This window comes from Oscarella lobularis, chromosome 14 (assembly GCF_947507565.1).
Source record: "Oscarella lobularis chromosome 14, ooOscLobu1.1, whole genome shotgun sequence".
Classification (NCBI taxonomy): Eukaryota; Metazoa; Porifera; class Homoscleromorpha; order Homosclerophorida; family Oscarellidae; genus Oscarella; species Oscarella lobularis.
The window spans coordinates 1,341,180-1,368,829 of record NC_089188.1 but is presented as its reverse complement, the minus strand read 5'-3'; the positions used below and the strand labels follow the sequence as shown (position 1 = coordinate 1,368,829).

Genomic DNA, 27,650 nt, shown 5'->3' with positions numbered 1-27,650 from the left:
TAGTCATACGGGAGAACGAGCACTCGGAATTGCTTTCAACCGCATGAAAATAGTTGCCGTTCTCGCACGAGGAATCAGCGCAATGACCGAAGCTCCCATTCTCAAGTGGGCCAACGCCAAAGGCGAATTCCATCGCCAGCCGTCGACATTTCGCCACGTCGTCAAAGCGAACGGCGATTTCCCAGCGGAATCCGATCGCTACCATCTCTACGTCTCCCTGGCGTGCCCGTGGGCCCACCGCACTCTCATAGTCCGGTAAGAAAACGCTCTCGCGCCCGCACCGATCGAAATTCCACAACCGGTCCGCGTCTGAACCGGATGTAGAAACCTCAAAGGACTAGAAAAGATTCTTCCCGTCACCGTCGTCGATTGGCTGATGGGCGCCGACGGATGGGCGTTCACCGACTCGAAGCCCAAGTGCTCGCTCGAACCCTACTACGGATTCGGTCATTTGAAAGAGCTCTACTTCAAAGCGGCCGCCGACTACGCCGGCCGCTTCACCGTGCCCATCCTGTGGGATCGGAAGCGCGAGACGATCTGCAATAACGAGTCGAGCGAGATCATTCGGATGTTGAATAGCGAGTTCGACGCTTTTTCGGCGACGTCCGAGCAGAGGGACTTGGATCTCTATCCGAGTGATTTGAGAGAGAAGATCGACGAGACGAACGCTTGGGTGTACGAGTAAGTCAATTGTATAGGAAGAAGTCATAGAAGAGAGTTAGAGAGTTAGGTGTACCAGTAGGTCAATTGTATACAACAATTGTATTGTATACAATTAAAATTTTCTAGTAAAATTACTCATGGGCCATGTGAGTAATTTTCCATGGGATTATATCAAAATTCCTCATGGATCTTGTGAGTAATTTTCTATGGCATTATATCAAAATTCCTCATGGACCTTGTGAGTAATTTTCAATGAGATTACGACGCTTTAATATTTCTCAAAGCTAGTCGCTCCAGCATCGATCTCCGTAGGTTTGAGGGACTTTAGAAAAGCCATTAGAGAGGCCATCTCGTACAAGCGATATTTTGGTCCTTTTGACGCGCCCAGTCATTTCTTTAACTAGTTGAAGTGAAAATGCAATTCTAAAGCGTTTCGATCGCGTCGATTCGACGGATCGTTCGTTTTAGGCGAGAAAACCGCGATGCGATCGGAAAATCTCGCTATTTTGGTGCTTTCGACGCGATTCGGCTGTTTCTCTTCCTAGTCTAGTAGATTGTCGGGTTATAAAACTTTTTTGATTCATGGGATCGACCAATCTTTAGTTTTGGCCGAGAAAATCGCGAAAAAAAACCAGCCACCATCCTCCCCGCCGCCGCCCCCGCCCACCACACCCATCTTAGCATATTTCACTGGGCACCGGCGCTGCGCGCCGGTGCCAAGTGAAATATGCTAAGATCCTAACTAATATAGAACTACGTTCGTGAACTTCGAACGCGTAGCTCGTAGAGAATCGATGCTTTTGTACGACACTTCGATTTTTTTTTCTCGAAGCTAGTCGTTCCAACATCGATCTTCGTAGGTTTCGAGGGACTAAGCATGTTTAGAAAAGCCATTAGAGCGGCGATTTCGTACTAGCGGTAAACTGGGTGTGAGAAGAACGCCATTTTGTGCGTGGGAGACGAAGAATGGCGATATTTTGGTCTTTTTCACGCGATTCAGTCATTTCTTTAACTAGTTGAAGTGAAAATGTAATTCTAAAGCGTTTCGATCGCGTCGATTCGACGGATCGTTCGTTTTAGGCGAGAAAACCGCGATGCGATCGGAAAATCTCGCTATTTTGGTGCTTTCGACGCGATTCGGCTGTTTCTCTTCCTAGTCTAGTAGATTGTCGGGTTATAAAACTTTTTTGATTCATGGGATCGACCAATCTTTAGTTTTGGCCGAGAAAATCGCGAAAAAAACCAGCCACCATCCTCCCCGCCGCCGCCCCCGCCCACCACACCCATCTTAGCATATTTCACTGGGCACCGGCGCTGCGCGCCGGCGCCAAGTGAAATATGCTAAGATCCTAACTACTAATGTAGAACTACGTTCGTGAACTTCGAACGCGTAGCTCGTAGAGAATCGATGCTTTTGTACGACACTTCGATTTTTTTTTCTCGAAGCTAGTCGTTCCAACATCGATCTTCGTAGGTTTCGATGGACTAAGCATGTTTAGAAAAGCCATTAGAGCGGCGATTTCGTACTAGCGGTAAACTGGGTGTGAGAAGAACGCCATTTTGTGCGTGGGAGACGAAGAATGGCGATATTTTGGTCTTTTTCACGCGATTCAGTCATTTCTTTAACTAGTTGAAGTGAAAATGTAATTCTAAAGCGTTTCGATCGCGTCGATTCGACGGATCGTTCGTTTTAGGCGAGAAAACCGCGATGCGATCGGAAAATCTCGCTATTTTGGTGCTTTCGACGCGATTCGGCTGTTTCTCTTCCTAGTCTAGTAGATTGTCGGGTTATAAAACTTTTTTGATTCATGGGATCGACCAATCTTTAGTTTTGGCCGAGAAAATCGCGAAAAAAAACCAGCCACCATCCTCCCCGCCGCCGCCCCCGCCCACCACACCCATCTTAGCATATTTCACTGGGCACCGGCGCTGCGCGCCGGTGCCAAGTGAAATATGCTAAGATCCTAACTAATATAGAACTACGTTCGTGAACTTCGAACGCGTAGCTCGTAGAGAATCGATGCTTTTGTACGACACTTCGATTTTTTTTTCTCGAAGCTAGTCGTTCCAACATCGATCTTCGTAGGTTTCGATGGACTAAGCATGTTTAGAAAAGCCATTAGAGCGGCGATTTCGTACTAGCGGTAAACTGGGTGTGAGAAGAACGCCATTTTGTGCGTATTAGACCAAGAATCGCGATATTTTGGTCTTTTTCACGCGATTCGATGGTTTCTGTTTTGGCCTTGTAGATTCGGTTATAGAGCTGTTTTGATTCATGGGATCGACCGATGTTTAGTTTCGGCCGAGAAAATCGCGGAAAAACTAACTGTATTGATCCTGTGAGTAATTTTCTTTATTTCGAGTAAAATTACTTACGGACTTTGTGAGTAATTTTCTATGAAGACGTCAGCTAATTGTAGTCATAGATGAGATCGAGTTAGGATTTTATTGTCAATCAATGTCAATTCTTCTTTTTTAGTATGATCAATAATGGTGTGTATAAGAGCGGTTTTGCTACGAGTCAAGAGGCCTATGATGCCAACGTTAGACGATTGTTTGAGGGTTTGGACAGGGTGAGGCGAGCATTAGCGAGTGATGTTTGTGTGTGCCTAAGGCTTTTTTTTTCTATTTTAGACTGAAGAAGTTCTGTCGAAGAATCGCTACATCTGCGGCGATCGTCTGACTGAAGCGGACGTTCGACTCTTCACGACGCTCGTTCGGTTCGATCACGTCTATCACGGTCACTTCAAAGTGAGTGGACGGTTTTGGAGTTCAATTGTTGTCTTGTTATGTTTCTTTAGTGCAACAAGAAGCGCCTTGTCGACTTTCCCAATATCTGGGCTTACACGCGAGATATTTATCAGATGCCGGGCGTTGGAGAGACGGTCGACATGGAGCACATTCGACGTCACTACATGGTTTGCAATACGTTAAAAACTTGAGAAAACGCGCACTCATTTTTTCCTTGAAGGAGAGCCACTTGCAAATCAATCCACGTGGGATTGTTTCGATTGGACCAGACCTCAATTTCAACGAGCCACACGGAAGGGACAAGATGTGAGCACAAGGATTGGGGAAACGCGTAAGCTCCCCAGAATTGAATTCCCGTGATGATCAGTATTATTATTTGATGTACTATTATTACAAATGTTTCTTACGTACAGTATATATTAAATGTTTGGAAGCTGTAAGGTGTACAGTATGTGGTATAAACGGATAGAATTAGTGCAAAGGCAAGTCTCAAAGTACAACAAAGTAACAAAGTACTCCATCAATGCTACGACTTAATTAAGAATGGGACTAGCATTGATGCAACTGGTTATTTCTAGTAGACCAGTGTCTGTATGCTGTGGGCCGGGACTGTTATCCTGGCGGCCTTTCCAGAAAGCCGATCGAGAAGTTTGTACGTCGTCGCCGAGTCCTGCCGGTTGAGCACAATCACAACCGTCTCGTTGGCGGGAGTAACAAAGGCCGTCGATTCGAGATCATTTGTCGAGGCGCTCACGCCAACGCGCACGGACCCGGGCGAAACAAATTTACTAGAAAAATAAAGAGGTAAGAGAACGCGTCCCCGTGAACCCCATTCTATAGGGACTGACCTAAAGTGCCCCATGTAGTAGTAAAATATCTGTAGATAGAGCTCCTGCGTCGAATTGTCGGCGAGAATCATCGCGTCGCTACCGCACTTGATCAAACCCTCGCACTCCGCCGGCCCGGCGTGATCCGGCCCCCCGTACATATCCAAGACGAGATTCCAATCGATGAACCCGACGACCCAATTATTGAAATCCCCAATCATGTCGTGCGCGTAGTGCTCCCCGTTCTCCCACGCCGGCGCTCGCGGATCCTTCTCCCGCGCCACGGTCGCCTCCGTCGCGAGAATCGGCTTATCCGGCGCCAAATAGTGAGTCGCGTTCACGTTCTCGAATTCGTCGCCCGTGTACCAATGCACGGCCGTGCCCCAGACGTATCGCGCCGCCGCCGCGTCCGCGTAGATCACTTTCGCCCATTTCGCCACGTGATCCTTATTGTGATCGTAGGCGAGTATTTTCACGGCGGGATGATCGTTCGCGAGACGCGGTCCGAGGTGATCGCGAACGAAATCCCGTTCCGTTTCCGGGTTGAAGTGCATGCCCGCGTAGAGGAGCGGACACGCTTCGGGCTCGTTCTGCACGGTGACGGCCCACGTCGGCACGCCGAGTTCGTCGAACGCCGTTATGAATTTCGACATGTACATAGCGTACGTGTCGCGATACTCGGCCTTCAGTTGGCAGTCGAAACAGCTCGTTGGACAGTAGGGAAAGTCGTTCGTTTTCATCCACTTCGGCGGGCTCCACGGCGATGCGACGAATTTGAAAGGTGCCGTCGTCCAATTGGATCGCGATTCGATGGCGGCGCGTATGAATGGGATGCGCCATTTTTTCTCGTGGCTCACCGTGAAGTGGGTCAGATTCGCGTCGTCTCGCACTTCGTCGTAGCTGTACCACGCCAGAGCGAAATCGCACGAACCGATCGGAATACGACCGAGCGAGTATTGGAGACCCTCTTTGGAGAAGTAGAGATCGAGAAGACGCTGTTGAACGGTTGCATTCAGAGTCGACCAAACGTAAGCTGAGCTCTCGGTAAATGCACCGCCAAAGCCAAGCATTTCTTGGTACTTGGCAGACCTAGGGGGGGTCAATAGCCATATGCTAGTCTGCTGATATAGATAGCCCCATTAGTTGCTGCCACCGAACTACAAAGGTCGGGGACCTCCAGATCTGCATGAGAGAGACTCCTACGCACCTCTAGTCGTACCTGCACGACAAATGACTGCTTATCTCTCGGTGTAGGCAGATACGGGTCTGCTGAAGTGACCTTGACCTCTACCTGCCTGACCTCTAAATGCTCTACAGGTAGTCCCAAATTACAGTGTCAATAAAAAGGAGAGGCAGAAGATTTCTGCTTCTGCTTCTGCTTCTACTAGCTACGTATCGAGCCCCGCTTCTAGCATTACCTATTTACTGTGATTGACGTGCTGAACTTAAAATCTGGTTCGAAGGACACGTTTCCTTTCAACGTTATTCGATCCGTTGTATTCTGTGCCGTTTGGTAGAGACTAATGCTTTCATTCTGCAGTGGTTTCGACGCCGCAACCCCCACCAGGAACACAATCCAAAGCATTGTGTTGTCTAAACAGTGACCGCGACAACAAAGACGCGAGCGCGAGTCCGGGACTTCGAGTCACGCCGCGCAAGACGAATGGAGGCGAAACGACAGCATCTTTATTCTGATCCCAACTGGCTGGTCATTCTATCCTTTTTCGAGAGCTTCGGCTCCTTCATCGGCTTGTCGATGGAGTGGAACGACCTAGAGAGCATCGTTCTTGCGAAAGGTGCCGAGAAAAATCCGAATTCGCACCCTGCCTCGCGAAACGACGTCCTTAGAAGCGTCGCCTCTATTCAATCACTTCTTCGTGAAGCTCGTTCGTTCCGTCTATCGATCTGCGACGAAGCGAAACGTTCTGACGCTGCTACGAACGGTAAAGGAAAGGTCGTCGTACCAACAAAAGTTCAAGTCATGTTTCTAGTACGCCAAAAATCACTGCTTTAATTATCCGGACGTCGAATTCTTTCAGTTGTCCAATCGGGATCGCGTGCGTCTTCTAAAGGTAAGAAAGATTTTGAATTTTTTTGACGACTTTTATTTTTGCACTGAAGGATCTCGTCGAATCTCAATTCGATTTTTGCAAGCGTCTTCAAAACAGCATTGCCAATCTCAGCTCGGATGAAATGCGATTTCGGCCGATTGGACAGGCAAAGAATGGCGACAACTATTGGTACATAAGTGTGAGTTGATTGAATCATTTTTACGTTTTAAATTTCTTGAATATTTTTGTTCTAGAATAATCGCGGCGTATTTCTGTTGTATAAAGGTAGATGCGAAGCAGTCAAATTTGTAGCAAGGTATGGCCAAATGGTAGTAAACACTAAAAATAAGTTTAATTATATTCTCTAAAGCAAAATATCAGAAATTGATGACATTATCTTAAGTCTAACACCGAACCAGAGTCAACAGACACGTGAAAACGAGTGCTTTGACTCGTGTCAAATTTGTGAACAGAGAACGAATCCTAAGGAGGTAGGCATAAGGTTCTCTATAGCAGGAATAAAGTTTTGTATCGTAGATTTTGCTATGTGATTTCTGTGATATGGGCTATCACATGTCTTGTCTCGTTCCCTGCCTTGTTGATGTACCTGAAGGCAATTGGTATTGCCCTGATTGCAGTGAGGTATTTGAGGAAAAGACTGGTGAATACTATGTATGTCTCATTTACGTCTTGTTTTCTAGGTTAGACTACGTACTATGTTAATTAGAGAGAGACAATCTATTATTTCGAAACGACGACAGGCCAGGCAAACCAGGTACCAAAAGAAACGATCCTTTGCAGTTTTGTAATTAGTTGCTGTGCAGTCCCAGAAATTATTCGAAAAAACGGTCTTCCTCCTCTTCCTCCTCCTCCTCTTCCGAACACATTGTGCGCCTTTCTTCAAGTGAATCAGGAGGTGATGATAAGACAACTGAAAGAGTAAGTAGCTTTCACAGACGCTTTTTGCCCCGTTGTCCCATTGTACTCGTAATTGCCTAGCTAGAAAATATTCTTTTGCTCATTTTTCTTGCTTTCGTTTTTGCAGCCCGACCCAAGGCGAGGCGTCAGAACGGCTCACGATTTGCAGAGGATGCTCAAAGGTCTGCCTAAATCGCGGACTTCGGGTTGGATTGCCCAGAAGAGATTCGAGAGTCTGAGGAAGGAAAGCGAAGACGATTCTTCGTCGTTGACGTCATCAGATGAATTTTTCACCAAAAGGAATTCGTCGGAGAGAAGCAGCAGCGGCAGCGGCAGCGGTAGCGGAAACGGCGGCTTCGGCCCAGGTGCCGTAAACAGGAGACAGAAAAGAGTACGACTACGACAAAGAAAAACCGCCAAGCCCATGTACCATCCCTTTTATGGCAAAATATATTATCCAACCGATGACGACGACAGCGACGAGGATTGCGAGATCAATGGGAAACCAAGACGAATAGTAGCGACGTCCTTTAGTACGGCACCACTTCATCATCGTCAGCCGTCCCACACGGCTGTGAGCTTCGCTGAGAATCTCTCAAGCAACGATGAAAATTACGAGCCAGAGGACGAGGACGGCGACGACGACGACGACGCCGCCGACGACGAGATTATGTTGAGCGATCGAAGTTTTTCTTCATTTGAAAGTGAGAACCCAATTCAATCTTTGTCGCGTGCTCTTAGCAGTACGAGTCGAAGTGGTTCGTCTTCGGCTGGTTCTTCTGCGTCGGAAGCAAAGCAGGAGAAGCGAGTCGTGCTCCTACCTCTCGTCGATAACGATTTGTTTACGACTGAGCGGTCGCCTAAGAAGGCTTTGCTTTGGTCGTCCAGCGAGGAAATAGAGGACTTCTCCGACTCCAATTAGAACGTAATTGTCATATTTTGTTTGAAGGTAAAAGTTACATTATTTCACGATTTATTTAATCCGCATGGGACATTCTGCAGTTTATACGGGAGGTGAGCGACCTGGGCACTTACAAAATGGCTGGCCGTGTCATCTTCGCCGTTGGGATCGTTCTCCTTCTCCACGCCGCCTTCTCGGCTATCCAGCGTACGTGCGGACGCGCAGCAAAACGTAGAACGTTAACAAAGCGTCCGTTTTTAGATCGTACGTTCCTCAGTCTCGAAGATAGAGCGTCGTCCGGCCTACCTCTAGACGTGAGCTCCCTACGGGCCGCCGCTACCCCTTCGAGAACGCGCATAACTATAGTTCTTCCCTAGATTATTCTCCAGTCTCTAATCGCCTTGACAGTGGGCAGCGTGGGTCTCGTGAAATGGATGGTGAATTTTAAAGACATCAAAGCCGACGCCGACTCAACCCATAAGTAAGAACTTTTCATAGTGATTGTTTTATTTTTGTGCTCCTGTGACCCCTTTTCGTTCCTCTAGGACTTTTGATACTGCTGGGAACTGTAGCTCGTTCTACAGTTTCCAGCATCGCGGTCAGGTTATATATTCTGACAGTTGACGAATAGGTTATTTCGCTAGGGGAAAGGTAAATAAAAATAGCGCGAATTGAGATTGGGATCGTAGTCGCTAGATAATGCACTCTGATCCGGACTTCAATGGCCAATCAGAGCGTCGACTCTCCTCTTTATTCCTTGCGTATTTCCGTCCTACGTGGGACGGGGTGCTATGATTGATCCCGCGGGCTCGTAGTGGGAGACCCTCGTTGAAAAACGTCTTTGGCCTCCAGTTGCGATCTTGCACTGGATCCTACTAGAAAGCTAAGTGCGAAGAGTTGTTTATACAAATGCTGACTCTCTTTTGCTTTAGATCGACGCGCTCAGGCACATCATTGCCAATTGTCATCTCTAGAGGACATGGACTAAGGAGAGCTTTTCTCCTCGCGTAATTGATTGGCAACGTCTCGGAGGTCTGGCAGGACGGGTGGTCTGCAGACTGCGAGGATCCTTTCCTCGTGTGTGTCTCCATTGGGCTTACGATGGTTACGTGAAAGTGAAGAGAAAAAAGACTTTAGTGGGATCTCGTCTCTTTTTTTCTATAATTTGTAGTAGGCGCATAATACACGCACACCCGAGCTTTGTAACGCACAGCAACGTAGGTGTGCTGTGCGTTCAAGGTCCCCCTAACGCAGACAATACATAACGCGCGTTTTCACGTCTTGTGGTAAAGAGAAAACGTGCGTTATCGTTTGCCGAGCCGCGCTCTCGCATGCATGCACGTGTCTCTTTTTCGGCAAGAAATTTATTGAATAAAATTCTAAAAAGTCCCGGATGTTCAAAACAAAAACAAGCAGAGCTTCCCCTCTCCTCCATCCGCCCCCTCGCCCGAGCGGGTAGGGCCAGGTGGGCACCTGCTATGAGCCAAAGGCTCGTGGGGTCACTCCATACTCCCCCGCGGAGGGTGAGCCCGTTTAACCTCCTGGCTCCGAGCCTTGGACTGTGAAAGTGGTAGCTGGGATGTCAGTCCACTCACAGGTGCAATTCCAAGGGGCGTCACTGTCATTACCCGCCAGTGCCCTGCCTTACACGGGGAGGCGCTCTATAGCCTCTGCAGAGGTACGGCCTATTTATCGCTCTTGGCCACAGAGGGATGGCTGCGTCTGCCTCGTCGGATTGGGGGAACGACTACACGACAAAACAATTGACGAGGATATCAATGACAAATTACCTTCAATTCAAGGAGGAGTTGAATAGAGGAATAGAGGACAGGTAGAGCGGTGAAGCCATTGACAGACTTTGCCTTGCTGAGCCTTTTGTTTCAAGCGACGTTTCTCTTCATGCTAGCTCACAGGTCTAGCTGGCTCATTGTTGAGGAGAAATCTATATAGCGTGGCTAATGCTGTCCCACCGTCTGCGCTACCGCTTCATCTTTGCTCACTACGTCGTCCTTCGTTCTTTCGGGCGTTCAGGCGCGCGGCAAATAGAGTTCGGCGGTGCCATTTTAGAGTCGTCCATCCACTCGTCGTTTGGAAACGAGTGTCCTGTAGGAACGAGGCTAGGAACGACGTCGGGCACAATTGTCAGGGGACCGCGTGCTCGAAAGGGGCCCCTTCTACTAATTGACACGTATAATGGACAAATAGACTAAAAGCGTCCTGTTTGATAGTGTTCGGTGGTGTCATTTAGGGTGTCCGTCATTTAGAAGAGGGTGTAATAGGCGTAGAAAATGGCGAACGACGCCGTCATGTGTGCGACGGCTCGATTTCCTCACCTTTCGGCGACGAGCAGCGCGCGGCGAAAGCTTTAGGAAGCTCTGCGTTTGCATTGTCTTTCTTCGCGTGGTCTCCCTTCGTCTCTGCTGACAGTCGTCGCCATTTGATCTTTTCCATCGTTCCCGGATTGAAACCGGCGCCACCCTGCCTACCGTACGGCATGCCTCCACGATGGCCTCTATCCTTTTACTACTGCATGTCTCTTGCAAGGAAAAAACGTGAAAAAAACGGGACATTAAAACACCAAAAAAATGTCAATGAAACTGACTTGACTAGACAGTCCGTTTGCACTAAAAATTCCAACCGTGCTAATAAAGTGCTACTCCCTATGCTAAAAACCATACTCAACTAGCTACGGTTTCAAGGCGTAAACGGGCTACATACAACCAACACTTCACATAACTAAGGCCTTTTCGCTGGCCACATCAGACTGACTGTCTGGTACCTCGTACGGATTTTGATATAACGGATTGACTTCAATACTAGCTCCAATGCCCTAAGATCAAACTATTAGAGTTCAGTTCTCAATCCCAGAAAGCATGATTCTTACGATGCTCTCCGCCTCTTTTTCTTTATCAATAATTTCGTAGGTGTGATTCTCGCCTTGCTCATGCATACCATAAACCGGATTAACCATGCCCTCGTCGAACGTGCTTTGAGGGAGCGTTCGGCTTCTGGACCTAAAAACAAAATCTCATTGCCAGAATAGGCTCTCGCAATTTACCTACCTTTTGCTTCTCCACACGACAAAAACTAACAACAGTACGAGAAGCACTACGGCTAAGATGCCTGAAATTGACACACCAGCTTTCGCGGCATCTATAGCAAGAAAGTACAGTCGACTCAGAAGACTACATAGAATTTGCTCACCGCTGAGACCGCCCTGAGTAGCGTTTCGAGCAGAGCTTTTAGGGGTGGTGAAAGGAGGAGCTGGAGTTTGAGTGGTAGCGTGAGTGGTAGACGGCGCTTGAGTGGTAGAAGGTCCTTGAGTGGTAGAAGGTCCTTGAGTGGTAGACGGCGCTTGAGTGGTAGAAGGTCCTTGAGTGGTAGACGGCACTTGAGTGGTAGCGGCAGCGGTAGAAGGCCCTTGAGTGGTAGACGGCGCTTGAGTGGTAGAAGGCCCTTGAGTGGTAAACGGCGCTTGAGTCGTAGAAGGTGCTTGAGTCGTAGAAGGTGCTTGAGTCGTAGAAGGTGCTTGAGTCGTAGAAGGTGCTTGAGTCGTAGAAGGTGCTTGAGTCGTAGACGCTTGAGTACCAGATGTAGGAGTTGTAGTAGGGCTTTGGGTGGAATGCGACGTCGGAGGTGGAGTAGTAGTAGGTGGAGTTGTAGTTGGGATTTTGCAAGGAAGGAACGCTACATCATCGAGCACAATGTCTCCTCCATCACTTCCCTGCATGCCGCTGAAGATGATCGAGAATTTTATTGATGGCACGTCCAATGTCTTTTCAATCCATTTCGCACTTATTTGTTTGTCTGGTGACTGCCACAACACTTGGTCACCATTCACCGTCGACGAATAGACGGTGAGCGAAGCCGTGGCGCTGAAAACAGCGTAGAAGAACTGAATCCGACAGTACGTGCAATTCTCCTTCTGTGGATCAATATCGCGACTTCTCAGAATGGCTTGACTCGGAGTATTGCCACTCATAACAGCACTGACAACCAGATACTGGCCCTTCGGATTGAAGTGCGTGTGATCAAAACCGATGCCAAGGAGACTCGAGGGAGCCGACGCGGCGGACGTGCGTTCCCATCTCACAGACGGATTCGAGCCGAAATTCTGCCAAAAGCACGTCCCGTTTTCAAAGTCACAGAAGCTGCACGGCTTGACGGCGCCGATCGGAGGCGCGCTAAGAGGATCATCTGAAAAAAGAAATACAATAATAACGCGACAAGGAAATAATTCTTGCACGGCGACTTACAACAGCAAAGGACGCCTCCCGCCTTAGCTGCGTTAATATGAGAACAGCCGTCCGACGGGTGCAAACCGGGAACGAATCGGGTCCCGTTTGCCAGGACGCCACCCGAGCAAGAGTTCGCCGTGCCCGTGCACCCGGTACCACAGCAGAACGGCGAATCGCAATTCGTCTTGAACTGCGAACACGAGTAGACTAAGTTCTTATTGGGGGCATCGCACGCTTCGGTCGCGTGACAGTGATCGAGACCGGCGCTGAATCGTCCGTAGAACGAACGATAGCAGAGATCGCGATTGAGAAAGTCGGAGAGTTCGCTCACTGAGCCCGAGCTGCCGCACACGCGCCAGCCGTTTCGCCAGTCGCACGCGTCCGCCGGACTAGTGCACGTTCGGTGGGCGCTCGTGACGAAGTCGTCGCCGCACGGCGCGTCGGTTGGAGGCGCTGCCATGCTCGCCTTTCCGCGCCACGTAGCACTGCACGCGGCGATGCGAGCTTCGTCGAATAGACCTTCTCTTGTGCCGTCAGCGCAACCCGATGTTTTAGCTAAAAGAAAATAAATAAAAAAGTCCTAATTCTGCTGCTCTTGCGTATGCAATTTACCGGTTTGTCCGTAGGCCGTAGACGTCACTTTCGCTGAGTGAGAAAAAAGGCTATATACATAGAAGATCATTTAAATAGTCTTACGCGCGAATTTGCATCCGCTGAATTGAATGTTGTCCAGAAGCGCGTACCCTCCCCGGGAATTGGAAGAAAGCGCGTTGTCCTGTTCCAAAACGAAATCGAAGCGATAGTGTCGTTGAGTCGACTCGACGGACGCCGTCGCCATCGCCCAGTTAGTCACGTTCGACGCCTTGATCTTCAGAAGCTTATCGATTTTCTCCGCCGAACGAGCGTAAACGGTCAAAGAGAGCGAGACGTCGCTCGTGTAGGCGACGTAGAGAAAGTCGACTCGGCAAAGTCCCGTCGCGTTGCCGTTTGACGAAACGTCTCGTCGACGCCTTGTCGGTACTCCGCTTTCCGCAACGTGAGGACTTTCCATTAGAGCGAAGAAAGGATCCGACTGAGATTTAGCATATATCACGCCACCTAAGTTGGCAGCACGTGTTTATATCAGCATAAAAATAAGTTTGATTCAATTTAACCTGTTGGCGATCCTGAACCGTCGATCTTCGGCAGATATTGGGCCAAGGTCTCATTGATTTTATTCAATCGCACGACCTTCCACGCTGTTGCTCCGGATCCTATAACTAAGTTGCACGATCCCGTGGAGAAATCGCAATCTCCCTCCGACGCATTGACTATTGGTGGAGCAGTAGGGGGAAGAACTAAAAAAGAACAAAAATGAGAAACAAATGCCTCCGCCGCCGCACTACCGCTTACCGATGGGTGCACAGACGTCAAACGTATCGAAACAAAATTCCTTATCTATACACAAAAGCGCGTCAATAGATTTATTATTAAAGACGAGACCGGCCTCTCACGGAGAAAATACTGAGTGCAACCGGGCGAAAATTTCAAGTCGTCGACTGCTATTGAAGTGTTCTCGAACGTGTAAGCATACCGTGAAATTTCTAATTGAAACGTTTGATTCGTTGCCCCGGCGTACAAGTCAAACGTGAACGATTGCCAATCTTTCGACGCGTTGCCGAAGGCGAAGTTATGCAATGTAACGATGTCGATGAAAGGAAAGCCGATGCGCTTGTAGAGGGCAAAAGAGAAGCCGGAATGGGCGTCCTCTATAAACACCTTCATCGAAAAGGTGCACTCGCCCGGGCGAGCGGGTTCCGTCATGAAACGGCCTCGCAAATTGGCATATCCTACCGAGCCGTCGGGCTTCGTGATCATGATGCCGCCTAGCGCAAGAGTCTCTTTGAGAAGAAAATAATGCATGTTCGTGCGTACCGTTCCTATTGTTGCTTCCGTCGAGGGACATAGCGGGAACGTTTTCGACTCGAACATGCTGCCAATGGACGCTGGATTGAGCTCCGTTTTGCCAGCAACAGTGACACGTTTCAAAATCGCAATCGCCGATACCAAGTCCTAAAAACAAAGACGAAGTTATGACAGCAGCCCCGTGGATCATCTCGTTTTCACCTGGTGCGAGCGTCGGAGGAGGAATCGGCTCCGGTCCTACAATTATTAGTCACTTGTCTATCGTGTTGCGCTTTCGTCTTTATACTCACCAGGTCCACAGTCCAAAAATGAGATGTCATCGATAGCGACGTCTCCGTCAGAAAATAGCCACGAAAATAAATCACTGTGCGGCTTCATTTCAAAAACGAGTTGGTAGCTTTGCTTGACGTCCAAGGAAACCCTCGCCCGACGCCATGCGTCTCTTTGATTACCGGAGATCGTTAGCAGAACCTACGCGAGAAGACTCTCTTTACATATTCCTCGTGACTTCACATCGGTTATTCGTACTTGCTCCGGAGCGCCGTCGCTCGTCTTGACCAACACTGACAACGTACTCACGATGCCATAGTCGGTGTACATGTAATAATAAAACTCGACGCGACACTGACTGAAAATATCCGTTGCAGGTAAAACGGGGGAAATCAGTCTGGCATGAGCATCAAAAACAAACCAAGAGTAGCTCCCTTCGACGTGTAAGTAGCGGCCTACAAACGATCCTTACGAATCTACGACGACAACTGACAACATTTCGTACCTTGACTATCGCCACGCGTATGATCAAAACTGGGTCCTGTGTAACCGCTAGGCGTGCTTCCCGACCCAATCACCCAAGCCAGTCCGGCAGAGAAGTCGTTCGCCCAGGAGCAGTAGCCTCTTTCGAAATCACACGAAGCGGTGTGATTATCTGTTGCATCCAGAAGAGAAAATCAGTCGAGGCTGGTCACGATGCGCTGTAGAGTCGTTTTTTTACCTGGCGAGAAATCGCCGCTCAGCGTACAGACATCCTCCGCCTCGTCACTAGAGTCGCCGCAATCGTCAAAATCGTCGCACGTCCACAGAGTCGAAATACAGCGTCCATTCGCACACCTGAACTGCCACGATTGACAGCTTGCGTTCGCAGCCCCTTCAGAAGAAAAAAAAATAAAAACGATTTTCAACGCAAGGAAGAAACGACGCTATCACCGAAACAATCGTTCGAAAAGGACACGTCGTCGACGGCAACCATTCCCTGACGAGACAAACCAGCCGTTGCGACGAACTGAATTCGAAATTGCGAGTCGCTCTGCAGCTGGACGGCGGCGCGAGTCCACGAATGATCGGCGCTGATGCTGACCGATTTGCTAAAGAGTTGCTCTACGCTGCTTCGACCCATAAGATTCACCTAAGAAACACGACTCGAGAGGAGCGGAGACGGCCGTTTCTTGTTGTATTCTACCGTCAGCGAAGCGGGTGCGCTGCTAGTGTCGCCCAATAGGGTGTACCAGAAGCGAAAGGAACAGTTGCGCGAAGGCGAGATAGAGCTGAAGACTGGGCTGTCCAATACGGCTCGATCGCTGGCTTGGGGTCCAGGACCCAATTGCAAATAAGCATACTGACCTTTTAGCAGAGAAAACGCGTCGAAAACGACTGAGTAATCATCCTCTTTTCTCACCAGATGGCTGTCCAGTCGTATGGTCGTTTAGGGGAGTGCTGAACGACAACGCCGAGCCGCTGCCAATGAGCCATGAAAGAGGATAGGAATTGTTCACTGTCCATCCGCAACTGCCACTTTCAAACGAGCACATCCTGAAGTTAGGAGCTAAAAACGGACGGTGGTGACCGGTACAGGTAAATCAAGAACAAAAGATTTCAACTTACAACAGTTGGATTCGTCTGATCGGTCGCCGCAATCGTTCCCAAAATCGCATACGCGGTCGTTGTTGACGCATAAGTTGTTAAGGCAAGGAAAGAGACCAGGACACTTTTTCTGGGAATCTGAAAGACGAAAACGTAGGGAGAGAGACTTAAGAATCCGAGCATTTTTACCTGGCTGGCAATTATTGATAGTGATGTCATCTATCCCCATGCCCAAAGCGTTTTTGTCGTCTCCAAACGATGCCGAAAAGACAATTCGGAACAAATCCTGGCGACCAATACGAATCGTTTGCTGAACCCACGTGCCCTTGGGTCCGCCACGAGACGACCAGGCGGTAAAGGGATGGAACTGGCTCTTGACGTCGACAGACAGAAGCAACGACTCGTTCGGCACGCTGTAATAAAAACTCAACGTGCAACTGCTCCCACTCTTCCGAAACAACGTCGACTCCAACAGAGCGACGCCCGATTGAGACGACTCAACGTAGACGTAGCGTCCTAAAACAAAGATATGTGATATATTGAGCGCGTGCCAGAGGGAAAGAGAGACTATTTACCTGATCCAGTCCTAGGCAACAACTGCCCTGCCGCTGTGACGAGTCTCCACTGGTAATCAGAAGTGATTCCTGCTTCCCAGTTGCAAAATCTCTGATTCGTGCACAGATCCTTGGCGTCATCGAACGTGCAGTTGGTGGCTAAACGATTAGGACAGTCGTTAGTCCACAGTTTCCTCTAAAAAAGACAACCTACCGCAAATCGATTCATCGGAATTGTCGCCGCAGTTGTCAAGAAAGTTGCACTTAAGCGTCTCGTCTATGCATTTTCCGTTAGCGCATTGAAACTCTCCAACAGGACATGTCAACACTAAAAGAGATTTCTTAGTTTGATACCTCTCAATTTCTCAACGCGACGAGTGTATTACGCGCAAAACCGAAAGCGTCGAACGAAATGTCATCGATGGCAATGTCGCTGCGTTCTCCGTTCCCGCGCTCTCCGACGAACTGAATCTCAAAGAGGCCGCAATCGATATCGGGCATGCTGTAAATCGTTGCTTCTCTCCACGCAAAACCCTGATTGCCGCACAGTCTCCACAGACTTAAAACGGTGCCCGTTTGGCAGGTGGCTTCGACGGAGAGACAACCGATCGATTGACCGAACATGTGATACCAAAATTTCATGACCCGATTGGCGGACGAGGCCGCCATTCGTGCGCTGACGAAAGCGGCTCGATGACCCAACTGGCTGCCAGTCGACGCTTCCAGGTAGAGATAGTGACCGACTGGCGTTTGGCGTGTGTGATCGCAAAGCGGGCCGGTCACCTCGGTTGGAGTTGATCCTCGACGGATTATCCAGTTCACGTCAACGTCGTGCATAGTGTGACTCCAGTCGTCGCAGATCGATTCAAAGTCGCAGTTGGGTTGGAAAACGGCTGTCAAAACGCGTTTTTAGCACATTTAATCAATTTCTCTTTTTTAATCTTACGTGTAGGAGGCATTGGAGGATACACTGCATAAAAGAAACAGTCACGGGAGTCATTTTTCGTCTCTACACTATTGTCATACCGGGATTGCCACAATATTCACCGAGAGAAAAGTCGTCAAAATCCACTCTGTCGTCACCGTCGTCCACCTCCCCCAGCACCACAAACTAGAAATGAATCGACGTCAAAATCACTTTTTCCGGTCTATCTTTTCCTACAGTTAACGGATTCGAAGCTTTGTACGAGAAAGGCGCGGCGACCCTTTGCCAATCGCCGGCTAGATTTCCCGAATTCGTCCAAATCGGCGTCGTGCTTTGAGTCGCGTTGTTCTTCACGTACACGCTCAGCTTCGCGTCTCCGATAGCGCGATAGAAGAATCGAACGACGCAATCGTTGTTACGTCGCGGAGGCGCGAACACGACGCTCTCGATTTCTCCCTTAGCGCTGCCCGACGGCGAACTTACGCTCAAATATCGGCCTGTACATGTTGACAGTCGCACAAACTTCCTAGTCGGATACACTGAGCTGCTTACCGTGAGAGGAACCGTCCGGCTGCGGTAGCCACGAAGTCGCATTCCATTGCGGCGTCCAGCCGCACCAGTCCGTTTCAAAATTACAGCGAAAAGATACTCTTTCTACGGGTCAGAAAAAAGATTTTCCCTTAAAAATTTCCAAAACTTTTTGAACTAACGGCATTCGGATTCGTCTTCGTCGCTGCCATCGCCGCAATCGTCGACGAAATCGCACAGACGATCGCGCGATATGCACTTCTCCGTGGGACAGTGATATTGGCCCACGCGATCGCACGAGGGCGGCTTCAAACCTACGTCAAAAAAACGATGCAAAGATTCAATAGCAGGAGATCGATTCCCTTACTTGGATCGCAGTTGGCGAATTGCACGTCGTCAATAGCCATGTCAGAATAAATAGTTTCTCCTCTTTGGCCGACGAAGGCGATTCGAAAAGGAGCCCAGTCGTTTAGTTGACTCAAGTCAACCGCCGCCGCCGTTCGCCACGGCTTTCCTTGATCGCCTGACACGTTCCAAACGGCGAAAGGCGAGACGCTCGGCTGTTGGCTGCGCACTTCCACCAGCAAGTTTCCCATGCCGCTGCCGTACATACTATAGGCGAACGATAGCGTGCAATTCCAGCCAACGACGTCAAAGACGGGGCTGAGCCAAGCAGCGCTATCTCCTGCGTTTATAGCTTCTGCTTCCAGCCACAGATAGTACCCTGATCGAATAGATAGCAATCAATTGGGTGGGGAGATTCGCTTTTATATACTCGCCTTGAGGCGAGTGCGGATCGGCGTCCGGACCCGTGTTTGGAAGTGGCGTCGCACCTTTCTTTCTCTGCCAATCGGCCTCGTCGTTTGCATCTTCGCTCCATCCGCATTCATTCGTCTCAAACGTGCACAGCGCATCATCTATAAACACGAGAGTAAGGTCAAGAGTTGAATGAACATTTTGGGTCTGCTTCTGACGAGGATATGACTGTCCAGAAATAGTCGAAGACACTAAAAAATCCACAACTAGCGTCAATGGACTACAGGAGAAAATTAACTGTCTTACGAGGACAATTCCGTTCGTCGGAGCCGCTCAAGCAATCGTTGACGCCGTCGCACCAGAGATCCTTCCAGTAGCAGATTGTTGAATTGATTTGAGGCTGCGATGGATTCATTTGAGGCGGCGTGCATGACGACTGGTAGGCCCAGCAAAAAGGGGGCGGCGCTACAAAAACAAAACTTCCAAGACGAAAACGAGATTGATATTGTGACGAGCTAACCGGGACAATTCTCTTCGTCGCCGCCATCCGGACAATCCGACGCGCCGTCGCACCACCACCGAAGCGGAAGACATCGGCCGCTTTGAGAGCACTGCTTGTAGCCCGCCGTGCAAGCCGATGACGCTGAAAAAAAAACAATCAGAATGAGTCCAGACTCGACTATTCGAGCTCACTTCCTGTTTCGCACCCCACCGATGGAGCCAATCCGTCGAGAGCGACGTCGCCCGCGTACAAATTCCCGCGCGTCGTCTCGAAGACGAGTCGAAACGACGACGAAGAGTTGACGACGACCGGATCAGCGTATTTCCACTGCACTCCTTGATCGCCGAAAATCTGCCACAGCTGTCTCCGCGGACCGAACGTCGGTTCAACAAACAACTAAGAGACAAAATGAAAGTGAGGAGTCTTGCGCTCCAAAGAAGCGACGAAACTCACCGTCAAATTTTGAATATCTTGTCCGTACATATGATAGAGGAAAGAGAAGGAGCACGATCCGTCGACGTTGGGCGGATAGAGAGGACTGACGAGCCGAAATTGACCACCCGGACTTAAAAACGACGCCTCGGTGAAGACATAGACGCCGTTGCCGTTGAGACCCGTCGCGTCTTGGTGCGGACCGGTGTCGTAGCTGGACGTTTCAAATGAGCCAAAATACCAGTAGTATCCTGAATCGCCGTTATTCATCCACCCGCACGCATCGAAATTCTCAAAGGAACATCGGCCTCGTACATCGGCTAAAAAGGACACGTTAGTGAGATAAGGTTGAGAGGGGGGAGGGGGATCTCACGGCAATTGAGTTCGTCCGAATGATCGCCGCAGTCGAAACGGTAATCGCAGACTCGCGACGAGTCGACGCAAGCGCCGTTGCCGCACTCGAACCCGTCCGAACAATCCTCTTCGTGATCGCCAGCTAAAGAGACGAAGAATGATAGCACGTCCTTCCCAAGGAAAGGATATATAATAATCCTACAGTGACTGCAATTTTCGAATGAGATGTCGTCGAGTATGACAAATCCGTCGAAAAGAAATGCTCCGCGTCGCTTGGAGATGATCACCTCGAAATCGTGCATGTGTCCGATGGGCACGACAACTTCCGTCCACCGATCCGGACTCGGCTCGGCGTCCGGCGGCGACCATATTTCTTTCGTCCGAAACAGACCCGACGACGACGATCCGCGCACGAAAACGCTCAACAGGTTCTCCGTGTCCGCCGGTATGAAGTAGTAGAAACGGAGAACGCAGTCGTCGCCGCTTTCGCCGAATCGAGACGATCTCAGTTCTGCGACAAAGTTATCGATGACAAATAGCGGTTGAACAAAGACGACGGAACCGGCTACAAAGAATATAACTTATTCGGTTCATGGAAGCGCGTTCGACTTGCCGGAAGACAATCCACCGCTGGTATGATCACCCGGAGAACCGGGTAGGAACAGCCAGGAGTACGCATAACTCATTGTATCTAGTTCCCAAGCGTACAACTCGGAAGTGAAGACGGAGCGCCAAGAACACCAGCTGTCTTCAAACGTGCAATAATTGGCCGCTGGGGAGAGAGAAGTCAATGAAAGTACTGTACTGAGAATTGCGTTCACGGCTTACTGCAATCCAACTCGTCCGAACCGTCGGAGCAATCCCGCCGGCCGAAGTTGCACTGCAGGTCGTCGCGAATGCAATAGCCGTTGTTGCACTGAAAGCGATTTTGACCGCACGGAGGCTCTGGGAAGAAAGAGAAACGATTCCGCGACGACGTCGGACTAACGGAAAGTAACTCTACCGAAAATTGTCCCGTCGTCGAAGGAGATGTCGTCGATGGCGATGTCGCCGGCGGCGGCGGCGGAAACGTTCGTCATCGTCATCGTCGTCGTCGCTGATATGCGCATGCGAAAGACGCCGCACAGCGAGGGAATGGCGACGTGAGCCTGTTTCCATGACGACTTCTGATCGTCGCACAATTGCCACGATAGGGATTGCTGCGGTATGCCGTTCTTGGGCGTGCCGCAAATCGTGTAGACGCGCAGGCAGCCGACGTTCTGACCGTACATGTGGTACCAGAACGTCATTCGGCTGTTGTTTCGGTCTCGCTGCAGAACGGGCGATTCGATGCTCCCTTCCTCGCCCGTGCGACTGTTAACGTTGACGTAAACGTATTGGCCTGAAAAAAAAAGAGAAACGTCAACGCATACGGAAGTCAGTGTTCAAGTCATCGTACCTTTATCTGTCATAGTTGTGTGATCGTGATTCGGTCCAGACGTTCTTGTGGCCGTTTCGCCTGAGTGACGCGACCAGTGAAGTCCGTTGCCCCACGCGTTTTCCCACGCGCACATGCCGTCTTCGAACGTGCAATTCGCATTGGGCTCACCTGAAAAGAGAGACTCTCAAAAACAAAGCCAATATCCCATGCTAACCGGCCTCATACCCGAAACGGTGACATTCCGCAAAACTTGGGAGAAAAGACCGTTAATTAGATTTCAATTTATCAAAAAAATTCTGACCTTTTCCGGAGCATCCAGCGCTCAGAGCGATGTCATCCAGACTCATATCGCCGTTGGAGTCGCGGCCTAGAGTGGCCGTAAACTGAAGCTAATGACGAAAAACGACGCAATCCCACGCTCAGTCAATAGTTCTCATTTTTTCTCACCTGGTAGCGTAACGACGATCGAACCCGCACGCCAAATCTCGTCCACGACGACGCGTTTTTCTGCGCTTCGAGACGCTGAATTCTCGACCACGCATTCTCGCCTTCCCTCCGGATAAAAAGGTCCAATTTCCCGTGAGCAACCGGCTTGATTAGAGCCCGATAGTAGATCCAGCACTCGGCTTTCGGCGGCTCGAACTCGACACTCCTCAGCAAAGCGACGTCGTCTTTATCCTGCTCGGACGCTTCAATGAACCAATAGTGTTCTACAACCCAAGTATATTATTTTCCCTCCGCAAAGGAAAATCAACGTTTCCCGACCTGTTTTGTTGCCCGTCGTCTTTCGCACTCCCCACCAATCGAAATTGTCGCCCTCCACGTTGTTCCAGTCGCAGTGACCGTCTTCGAAGTCGCAATAACTAGCCTGGCCTTTGCACATTTCTCTGTCCTCGTCCTCGTTGCCTGTCTGACAGTCGACCGCAAAATCGCAGACGTTCTTCCAGCGAACGCAAGATCCGTCGCGGCAGAGAAACTTGCCGCCGCATTTCGCTAAACGACGTCGACCCTATAGGCATTTCGGCCGAATCAATTTATTCTTGGCTCACGAGGACAATTTGTTTCGTCGATTCCATTGGGACAGTCGCTTTTGCCGTCGCAAACGTGCGCCCTGGACATGCAGCTATGACTGCCGTTCACGCTGCACGGGACTTCGAAAGTGCCGCATACTGCAGAAGCTGAACGAGAAAAAAAAACAACCTGAGATAATTTTTCGATCAGATCTCTTTATACGTACAAGCGCACTGCTGCTCGTCCGAATTGTCACCGCAATCGTTGGCCCCGTCGCAAAACCACGAATTCCAAATGCATACGCGATTGTCGCAGCTCCTCTTGCCCAGACCACATTCAATCTCCAGTGGACCGGCTGCGAGAAAAAAAAGCAATTTCATCAATGCAAAAATCGAGTGGAGGGGCCTCCTTACTATCTCTAGCGCATCCTTCCGTCGGCGAAATGTCGTCGATAGCGATATCAGCCAGGAACCCCACGCCGCGCACGGGAGCTCGCGATGCGTGAAACTCCAGCCTGTAGTCATCACGGCTGTATATCTGAACGGCGGCGCGCAACCAGTGGTTGCCCTGATTGCCGCTTTTGCTAAAAACGAGTTCCCTCGCGCCGTTCGGTTTGATCAGAAACAGCTAAGAGTACAAATAGAAAGATTTATCGATCGGCAAATAGGACGGACCTCGAGTTTTCCTATGGTCTGGCCCCACATGTGATACCAAAAACGGTATATGCATCTGCCGTCGATTACGGCCGGATATGGAGAGCCTAGGTACTCGACGACGTCAAGATCATTGTCGCTGTCGACGACGCCTTCGGACGACTCCGCATAGATGTAGTAGCCTTTGTTGAACCCAGATTCACGCGAATTCAAACAGATCGGCCAACTTACCTGCTGGCGTAAACGATGTGTGGTCAACACTCGGTCCCGTTCCAAACGTCGTCGTCTTTCCGTTGCCATAGTACCAATCCGCCGAATTCCAACCGCAGGAGTTAAAGCCCTCAAAGGTGCACCTTCCTTGCACGTCCGCTAAAGACCAACGAATCCTTTTAATACCTGTTAGTCGCTTTAGACGACGTGTCTTACGGCAATTCGTTTCGTCGCTCAGATCGTGACAGTCGTCCTGAAAGTCACAGTAGTGATCGAGCGGAATGCAAAGTCCGTTCTCGCACCGAAACTCGTTCAGCGGATCGCACGCCCGCTCAGGACCTAGAGACGCATTCATTGAAGTCTCCGCGCGCGCGGGCGCGCGCGACGCTTACCCGGCTCGCAATTCTCAAACGCAAAATCGTCGACGGCAATATCTCCTCCTCGACTTCCGAACAGAACGGTCGTAGCCGCCGCTTGCACGACGATCTCGAAATCGAATCGTTTTCCCACGCGCACGACGCCCAAATGCCACGCGTCGCCCTGGTCGCCGCTTCGAGACCAGAGCTGCAGAAAGTGCGACGACGCCGTCTTGACGGCGACGGCGAGCGTGCCGACCGCTCCGCCGCTCATCCGATAGCGAAACGCGAACGTGCAATTGACGCCGGTTCGCGAAAAGACGGCGCTCTGTAGATTCGCGTGGTCGCCCGCCGCCGACGCGCGCGCAAACGGAGCGACGGCGTAGCGATTCGACGCCGACCCGTTGATTGAGAACGCGTACGTGTACGAGTCTTGTCGAATTCGACGCCAATTGCACCAGCCGTTTTCGAAATCGCACGACGTCGCTGTGCAAAAGAGATAAATAATCAAAACAATATCTACGTCTTCCTTCCTTTCTTACTTGTACACTCGCTTTCGTCGGTTCCGTTGGAGCAGTCCTCGACGAAGTCGCATCTCGTTGCTATAGGAACGCATTCGCCGTTGCCGCAGTCAAACTGCGATGCATTGCACGGAGCTAAGAAAACAATAGCGTTCTTTTTTTCGTTCGTTCTTCGCGTTGGATTTCCGTACAGGGCGGAGAAGGCGGTAGAAATTCGATGTCGTCTATAGCTATGTCGCCAAATGGGCCGGAACCGTATTCCGCCTTTATGACGACCTGCAAGAACAAGCGCAACGATGAGATCGCCGCTTCGCCCAAGTCATCGACTTGAGTACCTGAAAAACGTCGGAGGAATTGCAGCCGTCCAAATCGCGAACAACCTGAAACCACTCGACGCTCTGACTGTGACACAACCTCCACGTGTCAGGCAAAATGGCGTAGGGAACGAAGTCGTTCGACGACGCGTAGCAGCGCAAGTGAAAGGACAGGCAACCGACATTCTCGCCGTACATGAAATACCAGAAGCTGAGGCGCGACGACGCAACGCCGGTAAGCACGTACGGGCTCATCACCATAGCATCGTCATTGGTAAAAACTGCATCGCTCACATCGACGTAGAGATAATAGCCTAGTCAAAAAAAAACAGACTTTAAAATGAAAAAAAGGACATCATAGGGAAATTACTGACCTGTGGCTTTTCCCGTTGTGTGATCGACGTCTGGTCCCGTCAAAGAGCTCAGAGTGAATCCTTGATGTTTTCTCCAAAACATGTCGTTTTCGTCGCTGTTATACCAATCGCACATGCCCGACTCAAAGTCGCAGTCAACTTTGGAAAAAACTGCAAGAAGGCATATTATAAAATTATCTCTCTTTTTGTACGCTTTGTCCGAGTTCACCTGGTTCGGAGTCGTTCATCTGCGCCGAGCATCCGGAGCCAAAAGCCAAATCGTCAATAGCTATATCGCCTGTGAAGCCGGGGCCCCGTTCGCCTTCAAATCTCAGCTGCAAGAAAATTGAAAACACGTTTAACTGACGTGACGATTCTGTTTACTGCAAACGGCTTGTCGGTGCGAATTGGCACGCGAGCTTTAACCCAATCCGGACCCTGTTCGCCGAACAGGGCGAAGATGGGACGCGGTGGCAAGAACGTCGACGTGCTCTTGTCGAACTCTTCCAAAAGAAGACGAAGAGCGCCGATGTCGGAACCGTGCAACGAGTAATGGAACAGAAAGTCGCAGTTCTTGTCAAAGGGAGGTAAAAAGACTCGACTTCTCATTGCGGCGACGGCACCTTGCACGTATGGCTCGGACGTTTCAATGTGAAGATAACGACCTTGACATGAAAACGATTTCGCTTCGAATCTTAGGAGGGAAAAAATGCCGTTTTCACCTTTTCCGCTCGTGTGATCCGCTTCCGGGCCCGTGAAAAGAGACAACGTGAACCCGCTTTCGGACACCCAGTAGTAGCCGGCGTCGTTTTCGATGTCCTTCCAACCGCACACGTGCTCGTCGAACGTACAATAGCCAGGAACGGTATCGATGTCTAAAAAAAAGAAGAAAAAATCGTGCAGAACGAATCGTCGACTCTTTTTTTCTAAGCACTCACTGCACTTCTCCTCGTCTTTCCCATTCAAACAGTCGTCAGCAAAATCGCACAGCTGTTCGGGCTCGATACAGAGACCCGTCCCGGGACATTTCAATTGCCCGGCGTCACAACTGTACGGCAAACCTCCTACACACACGCACAAGAAAAAAAAATCACAGGGAATCGCGAGACAAAACACGACGTTTCTCACCGGGATCGCAATTGACGAACTCCAAGTCATCGATAGCCGTATCGCCCGTGTATCCGCCACCGACGTGCGTCGCATTGATGACGATTCGAAACGGCGCGTCGATGCCGCCGATGGCCAAGCCGCCGCGCACCCACTCGTCCGGCTGTCGACCGTCGCGCGACCAGGCGAACAGGACGTCGCCCGACGCTTCGTCGATCGCCGCGACGTCGAGTCCGCCCGACGCTTCGCCGATCATGTGATAGTAGAAGGAAAAGACGCACGACGACGACGTGAAGTCGTAAAGCTGCGACGTCAGCGCCGCCCACGAAACATAATCGTCGGGGACGAATAAGTCGCTCGTCTCGATGTACAGATAATAACCTAGATGCGGCATTTTTGTCGTCTCGTGTGTAGATTATCGATTTTTTCTCCCATGCCTGATTCATTTCCGAACGTGTGATCGTACGGCGGTCCCGTTTCGAGCGACGGCGTCGAGCCTTGTCGACGTACCCAATCCAATCCTCCGCTCGCGCTACTGCCCGGGCAAACCGACTCGAAATCGCATCCTCCGCCTTCAAACAAAAGAAAAATCCGATGCACACGCGAGACAGACGATACAGGGGCGACGAGACATTACTCGGATATCCTAGGGGAGGATACGTGGGCGGTGACGAAGCCACTACATAGAAATTCTTTTAGGGTGTGAAGAGAGGTTGCGGAGCTTCGTACCCGCACAGTCGTCTTCGTCCGAACCGTCGGCGCAGTCGTCGACGCCGTCGCAGCGCGCGAACTCCCAAAATAGCTGATTCGACAAATTGCATTGTAATTGATAAGGATAAAGAAGCCCTGCGAGAAGGAGTCGCTCCGTGAAAAAGAAAGGGGACCATATTAGCGCTCGATGACGTTCGTACTAGGCGCTGACGTCGCTCGAGGGAAAACATAGGGCGTTCCGTCGCCGACGTTGCAATGGGAATAGTTGCAGCAGGCGCATCGATTTCTTCCTTGGCAGTAGTTGTCGCAGTTCGGCTGGCAGCGACGCGCCGTTCCGCTGCCCGTCCACGCGACGAGACACGACGTCGACGCGTCGCACGCACGAGCGCGCGTCGTTCCAGCATCGAAGTTCGCGTAGGTGACGTTACACGTCGCGGCATTCCCACCGCAGGCGTAACACGTCAAGCCTAGAAAACAGAAACAATGAGTCGATAGTGGACGTCTCAAAGAGGGGTCCGGGGGTCCTTTTGTAGGCGGAGATAAGCAGGATTTGACAGTAAGCGAAATCGACCAAGACTTCGTATTCCGTTTTTACGTCTTCTCTGACCTCGGTCGTGATCGGCGCGGATGAGCGTTGCGCACGAGGCGAGCGCAATTGCGATGCCGAGAGAGAGAACCATGTTAGCTCTCCCAGAGGCAGACCCGAACTGCTGATGTCGCTAATGAAACAAAGGATGATCAATCACAGGTGCTCCGGTGCTACTGATTGGTCAACGAAAGACTTCGCAGGAAGTCGTGTGTGGCCCACTCACGTGCAAAGAGACCGGCCGAA

At 50.3% G+C, this 27,650-nt stretch overlaps 5 protein-coding genes across 5 annotated transcripts; 3 read left to right on the top strand and 2 right to left on the bottom strand.

Annotated features, from left to right (window-relative positions):
• Positions 1-3,854, top strand: LOC136195730 (glutathionyl-hydroquinone reductase YqjG-like). The gene is made up of 6 exons (XM_065985166.1): positions 1-255; positions 325-681; positions 3,143-3,236; positions 3,298-3,414; positions 3,465-3,581; positions 3,635-3,854. The coding sequence occupies exons 1-6, from the start codon at positions 44-46 to the stop codon at positions 3,722-3,724; spliced, it is 987 nt and encodes a 328-aa protein (XP_065841238.1). The 5' UTR covers positions 1-43; the 3' UTR covers positions 3,725-3,854.
• Positions 3,855-3,865: 11 nt separating this feature from the next.
• LOC136195729 (lysosomal acid glucosylceramidase-like) lies at positions 3,866-5,862 on the bottom strand. The gene is made up of 3 exons (XM_065985165.1): positions 5,660-5,862; positions 4,263-5,330; positions 3,866-4,202 (listed from the first exon to the last, which is right to left on the bottom strand). The coding sequence occupies exons 1-3, from the start codon at positions 5,824-5,826 to the stop codon at positions 3,989-3,991; spliced, it is 1,449 nt and encodes a 482-aa protein (XP_065841237.1). The 5' UTR covers positions 5,827-5,862; the 3' UTR covers positions 3,866-3,988.
• Positions 5,724-8,186, top strand: LOC136195728 (bromodomain adjacent to zinc finger domain protein 1A-like). Its single transcript, XM_065985164.1, has 10 exons — positions 5,724-6,037; positions 6,090-6,184; positions 6,233-6,313; positions 6,363-6,491; positions 6,547-6,608; positions 6,663-6,783; positions 6,830-6,934; positions 6,994-7,067; positions 7,117-7,231; positions 7,338-8,186. Exons 1-10 carry the CDS (start codon positions 5,905-5,907, stop codon positions 8,130-8,132), a joined length of 1,710 nt encoding a protein of 569 aa, XP_065841236.1. The 5' UTR covers positions 5,724-5,904; the 3' UTR covers positions 8,133-8,186.
• Positions 8,187-8,224: 38 nt separating this feature from the next.
• On the top strand, positions 8,225-9,500 carry LOC136195724 (ER membrane protein complex subunit 5-like). Its single transcript, XM_065985162.1, has 4 exons — positions 8,225-8,318; positions 8,373-8,425; positions 8,489-8,592; positions 8,657-9,500. Exons 1-4 carry the CDS (start codon positions 8,249-8,251, stop codon positions 8,733-8,735), a joined length of 306 nt encoding a protein of 101 aa, XP_065841234.1. The 5' UTR covers positions 8,225-8,248; the 3' UTR covers positions 8,736-9,500.
• A 1,124-nt stretch (positions 9,501-10,624) lies between these two features.
• On the bottom strand, positions 10,625-27,637 carry LOC136195705 (MAM and LDL-receptor class A domain-containing protein 2-like). The gene is made up of 67 exons (XM_065985133.1): positions 27,426-27,637; positions 27,019-27,285; positions 26,837-26,953; positions 26,745-26,786; positions 26,545-26,679; positions 26,129-26,488; positions 25,939-26,064; positions 25,723-25,875; positions 25,385-25,665; positions 25,230-25,335; positions 25,022-25,171; positions 24,669-24,961; positions 24,525-24,609; positions 24,355-24,468; positions 23,849-24,298; positions 23,673-23,795; positions 23,478-23,615; positions 23,268-23,428; positions 23,007-23,220; positions 22,820-22,948; positions 22,632-22,760; positions 22,348-22,575; positions 22,030-22,292; positions 21,884-21,971; positions 21,808-21,831; positions 21,601-21,750; positions 21,166-21,543; positions 20,991-21,107; positions 20,776-20,934; positions 20,365-20,727; positions 20,182-20,304; positions 19,830-20,128; positions 19,568-19,772; positions 19,395-19,517; positions 19,181-19,339; positions 19,093-19,125; positions 18,898-19,035; positions 18,486-18,842; positions 18,301-18,432; positions 18,143-18,244; positions 17,828-18,087; positions 17,692-17,776; positions 17,612-17,635; positions 17,052-17,558; positions 16,880-16,993; positions 16,687-16,824; positions 16,301-16,627; positions 16,133-16,249; positions 15,927-16,073; positions 15,711-15,871; positions 15,458-15,656; positions 15,246-15,398; positions 15,030-15,179; positions 14,783-14,979; positions 14,545-14,725; positions 14,456-14,491; positions 14,264-14,401; positions 13,843-14,214; positions 13,742-13,786; positions 13,504-13,686; positions 13,046-13,447; positions 12,962-12,994; positions 12,368-12,904; positions 11,316-12,308; positions 11,174-11,264; positions 10,996-11,125; positions 10,625-10,941 (listed from the first exon to the last, which is right to left on the bottom strand). Exons 1-67 carry the CDS (start codon positions 27,496-27,498, stop codon positions 10,840-10,842), a joined length of 12,909 nt encoding a protein of 4,302 aa, XP_065841205.1. The 5' UTR covers positions 27,499-27,637; the 3' UTR covers positions 10,625-10,839.
• Positions 27,638-27,650: the final 13 nt, after the last annotated feature.

Excerpts from the sequence above, each read along its gene's own strand:
- LOC136195730 (XM_065985166.1), top strand. The coding sequence starts at position 44 with ATGAAAATAGTTGCCGTTCTCGCACGAGGAATCAGCGCAATGACCGAA. Across the intron at positions 682-3,142 it reads ACGAACGCTTGGGTGTACGA|TATGATCAATAATGGTGTGT; the intron begins GTAAGTCAATTG and ends CTTCTTTTTTAG. Across the intron at positions 3,415-3,464 it reads TCTATCACGGTCACTTCAAA|TGCAACAAGAAGCGCCTTGT; the intron begins GTGAGTGGACGG and ends ATGTTTCTTTAG.
- LOC136195728 (XM_065985164.1), top strand. The coding sequence starts at position 5,905 with ATGGAGGCGAAACGACAGCATCTTTATTCTGATCCCAACTGGCTGGTC. Across the intron at positions 6,038-6,089 it reads GAGCATCGTTCTTGCGAAAG|AAGCGTCGCCTCTATTCAAT; the intron begins GTGCCGAGAAAA and ends CGACGTCCTTAG. Across the intron at positions 6,784-6,829 it reads AGAGAACGAATCCTAAGGAG|ATTTTGCTATGTGATTTCTG; the intron begins GTAGGCATAAGG and ends TTTGTATCGTAG.
- LOC136195724 (XM_065985162.1), top strand. The coding sequence starts at position 8,249 with ATGGCTGGCCGTGTCATCTTCGCCGTTGGGATCGTTCTCCTTCTCCAC. Across the intron at positions 8,426-8,488 it reads CGTCCGGCCTACCTCTAGAC|ATTATTCTCCAGTCTCTAAT; the intron begins GTGAGCTCCCTA and ends GTTCTTCCCTAG. Across the intron at positions 8,593-8,656 it reads GACGCCGACTCAACCCATAA|GACTTTTGATACTGCTGGGA; the intron begins GTAAGAACTTTT and ends TCGTTCCTCTAG.
- LOC136195729 (XM_065985165.1), bottom strand. The coding sequence starts at position 5,826 with ATGCTTTGGATTGTGTTCCTGGTGGGGGTTGCGGCGTCGAAACCACTG. Across the intron at positions 5,331-5,659 it reads ACGTCAATCACAGTAAATAG|GTCTGCCAAGTACCAAGAAA; the intron begins GTAATGCTAGAA and ends GACCCCCCCTAG. Across the intron at positions 4,203-4,262 it reads TACTACATGGGGCACTTTAG|TAAATTTGTTTCGCCCGGGT; the intron begins GTCAGTCCCTAT and ends TTATTTTTCTAG.
- LOC136195705 (XM_065985133.1), bottom strand. The coding sequence starts at position 27,498 with ATGGTTCTCTCTCTCGGCATCGCAATTGCGCTCGCCTCGTGCGCAACG. Across the intron at positions 26,680-26,744 it reads TCCTCCCCTAGGATATCCGA|GCGGAGGATGCGATTTCGAG; the intron begins GTAATGTCTCGT and ends TTTTGTTTGAAG. Across the intron at positions 25,172-25,229 it reads GATGAACGACTCCGAACCAG|TTTTTTCCAAAGTTGACTGC; the intron begins GTGAACTCGGAC and ends GCCTTCTTGCAG.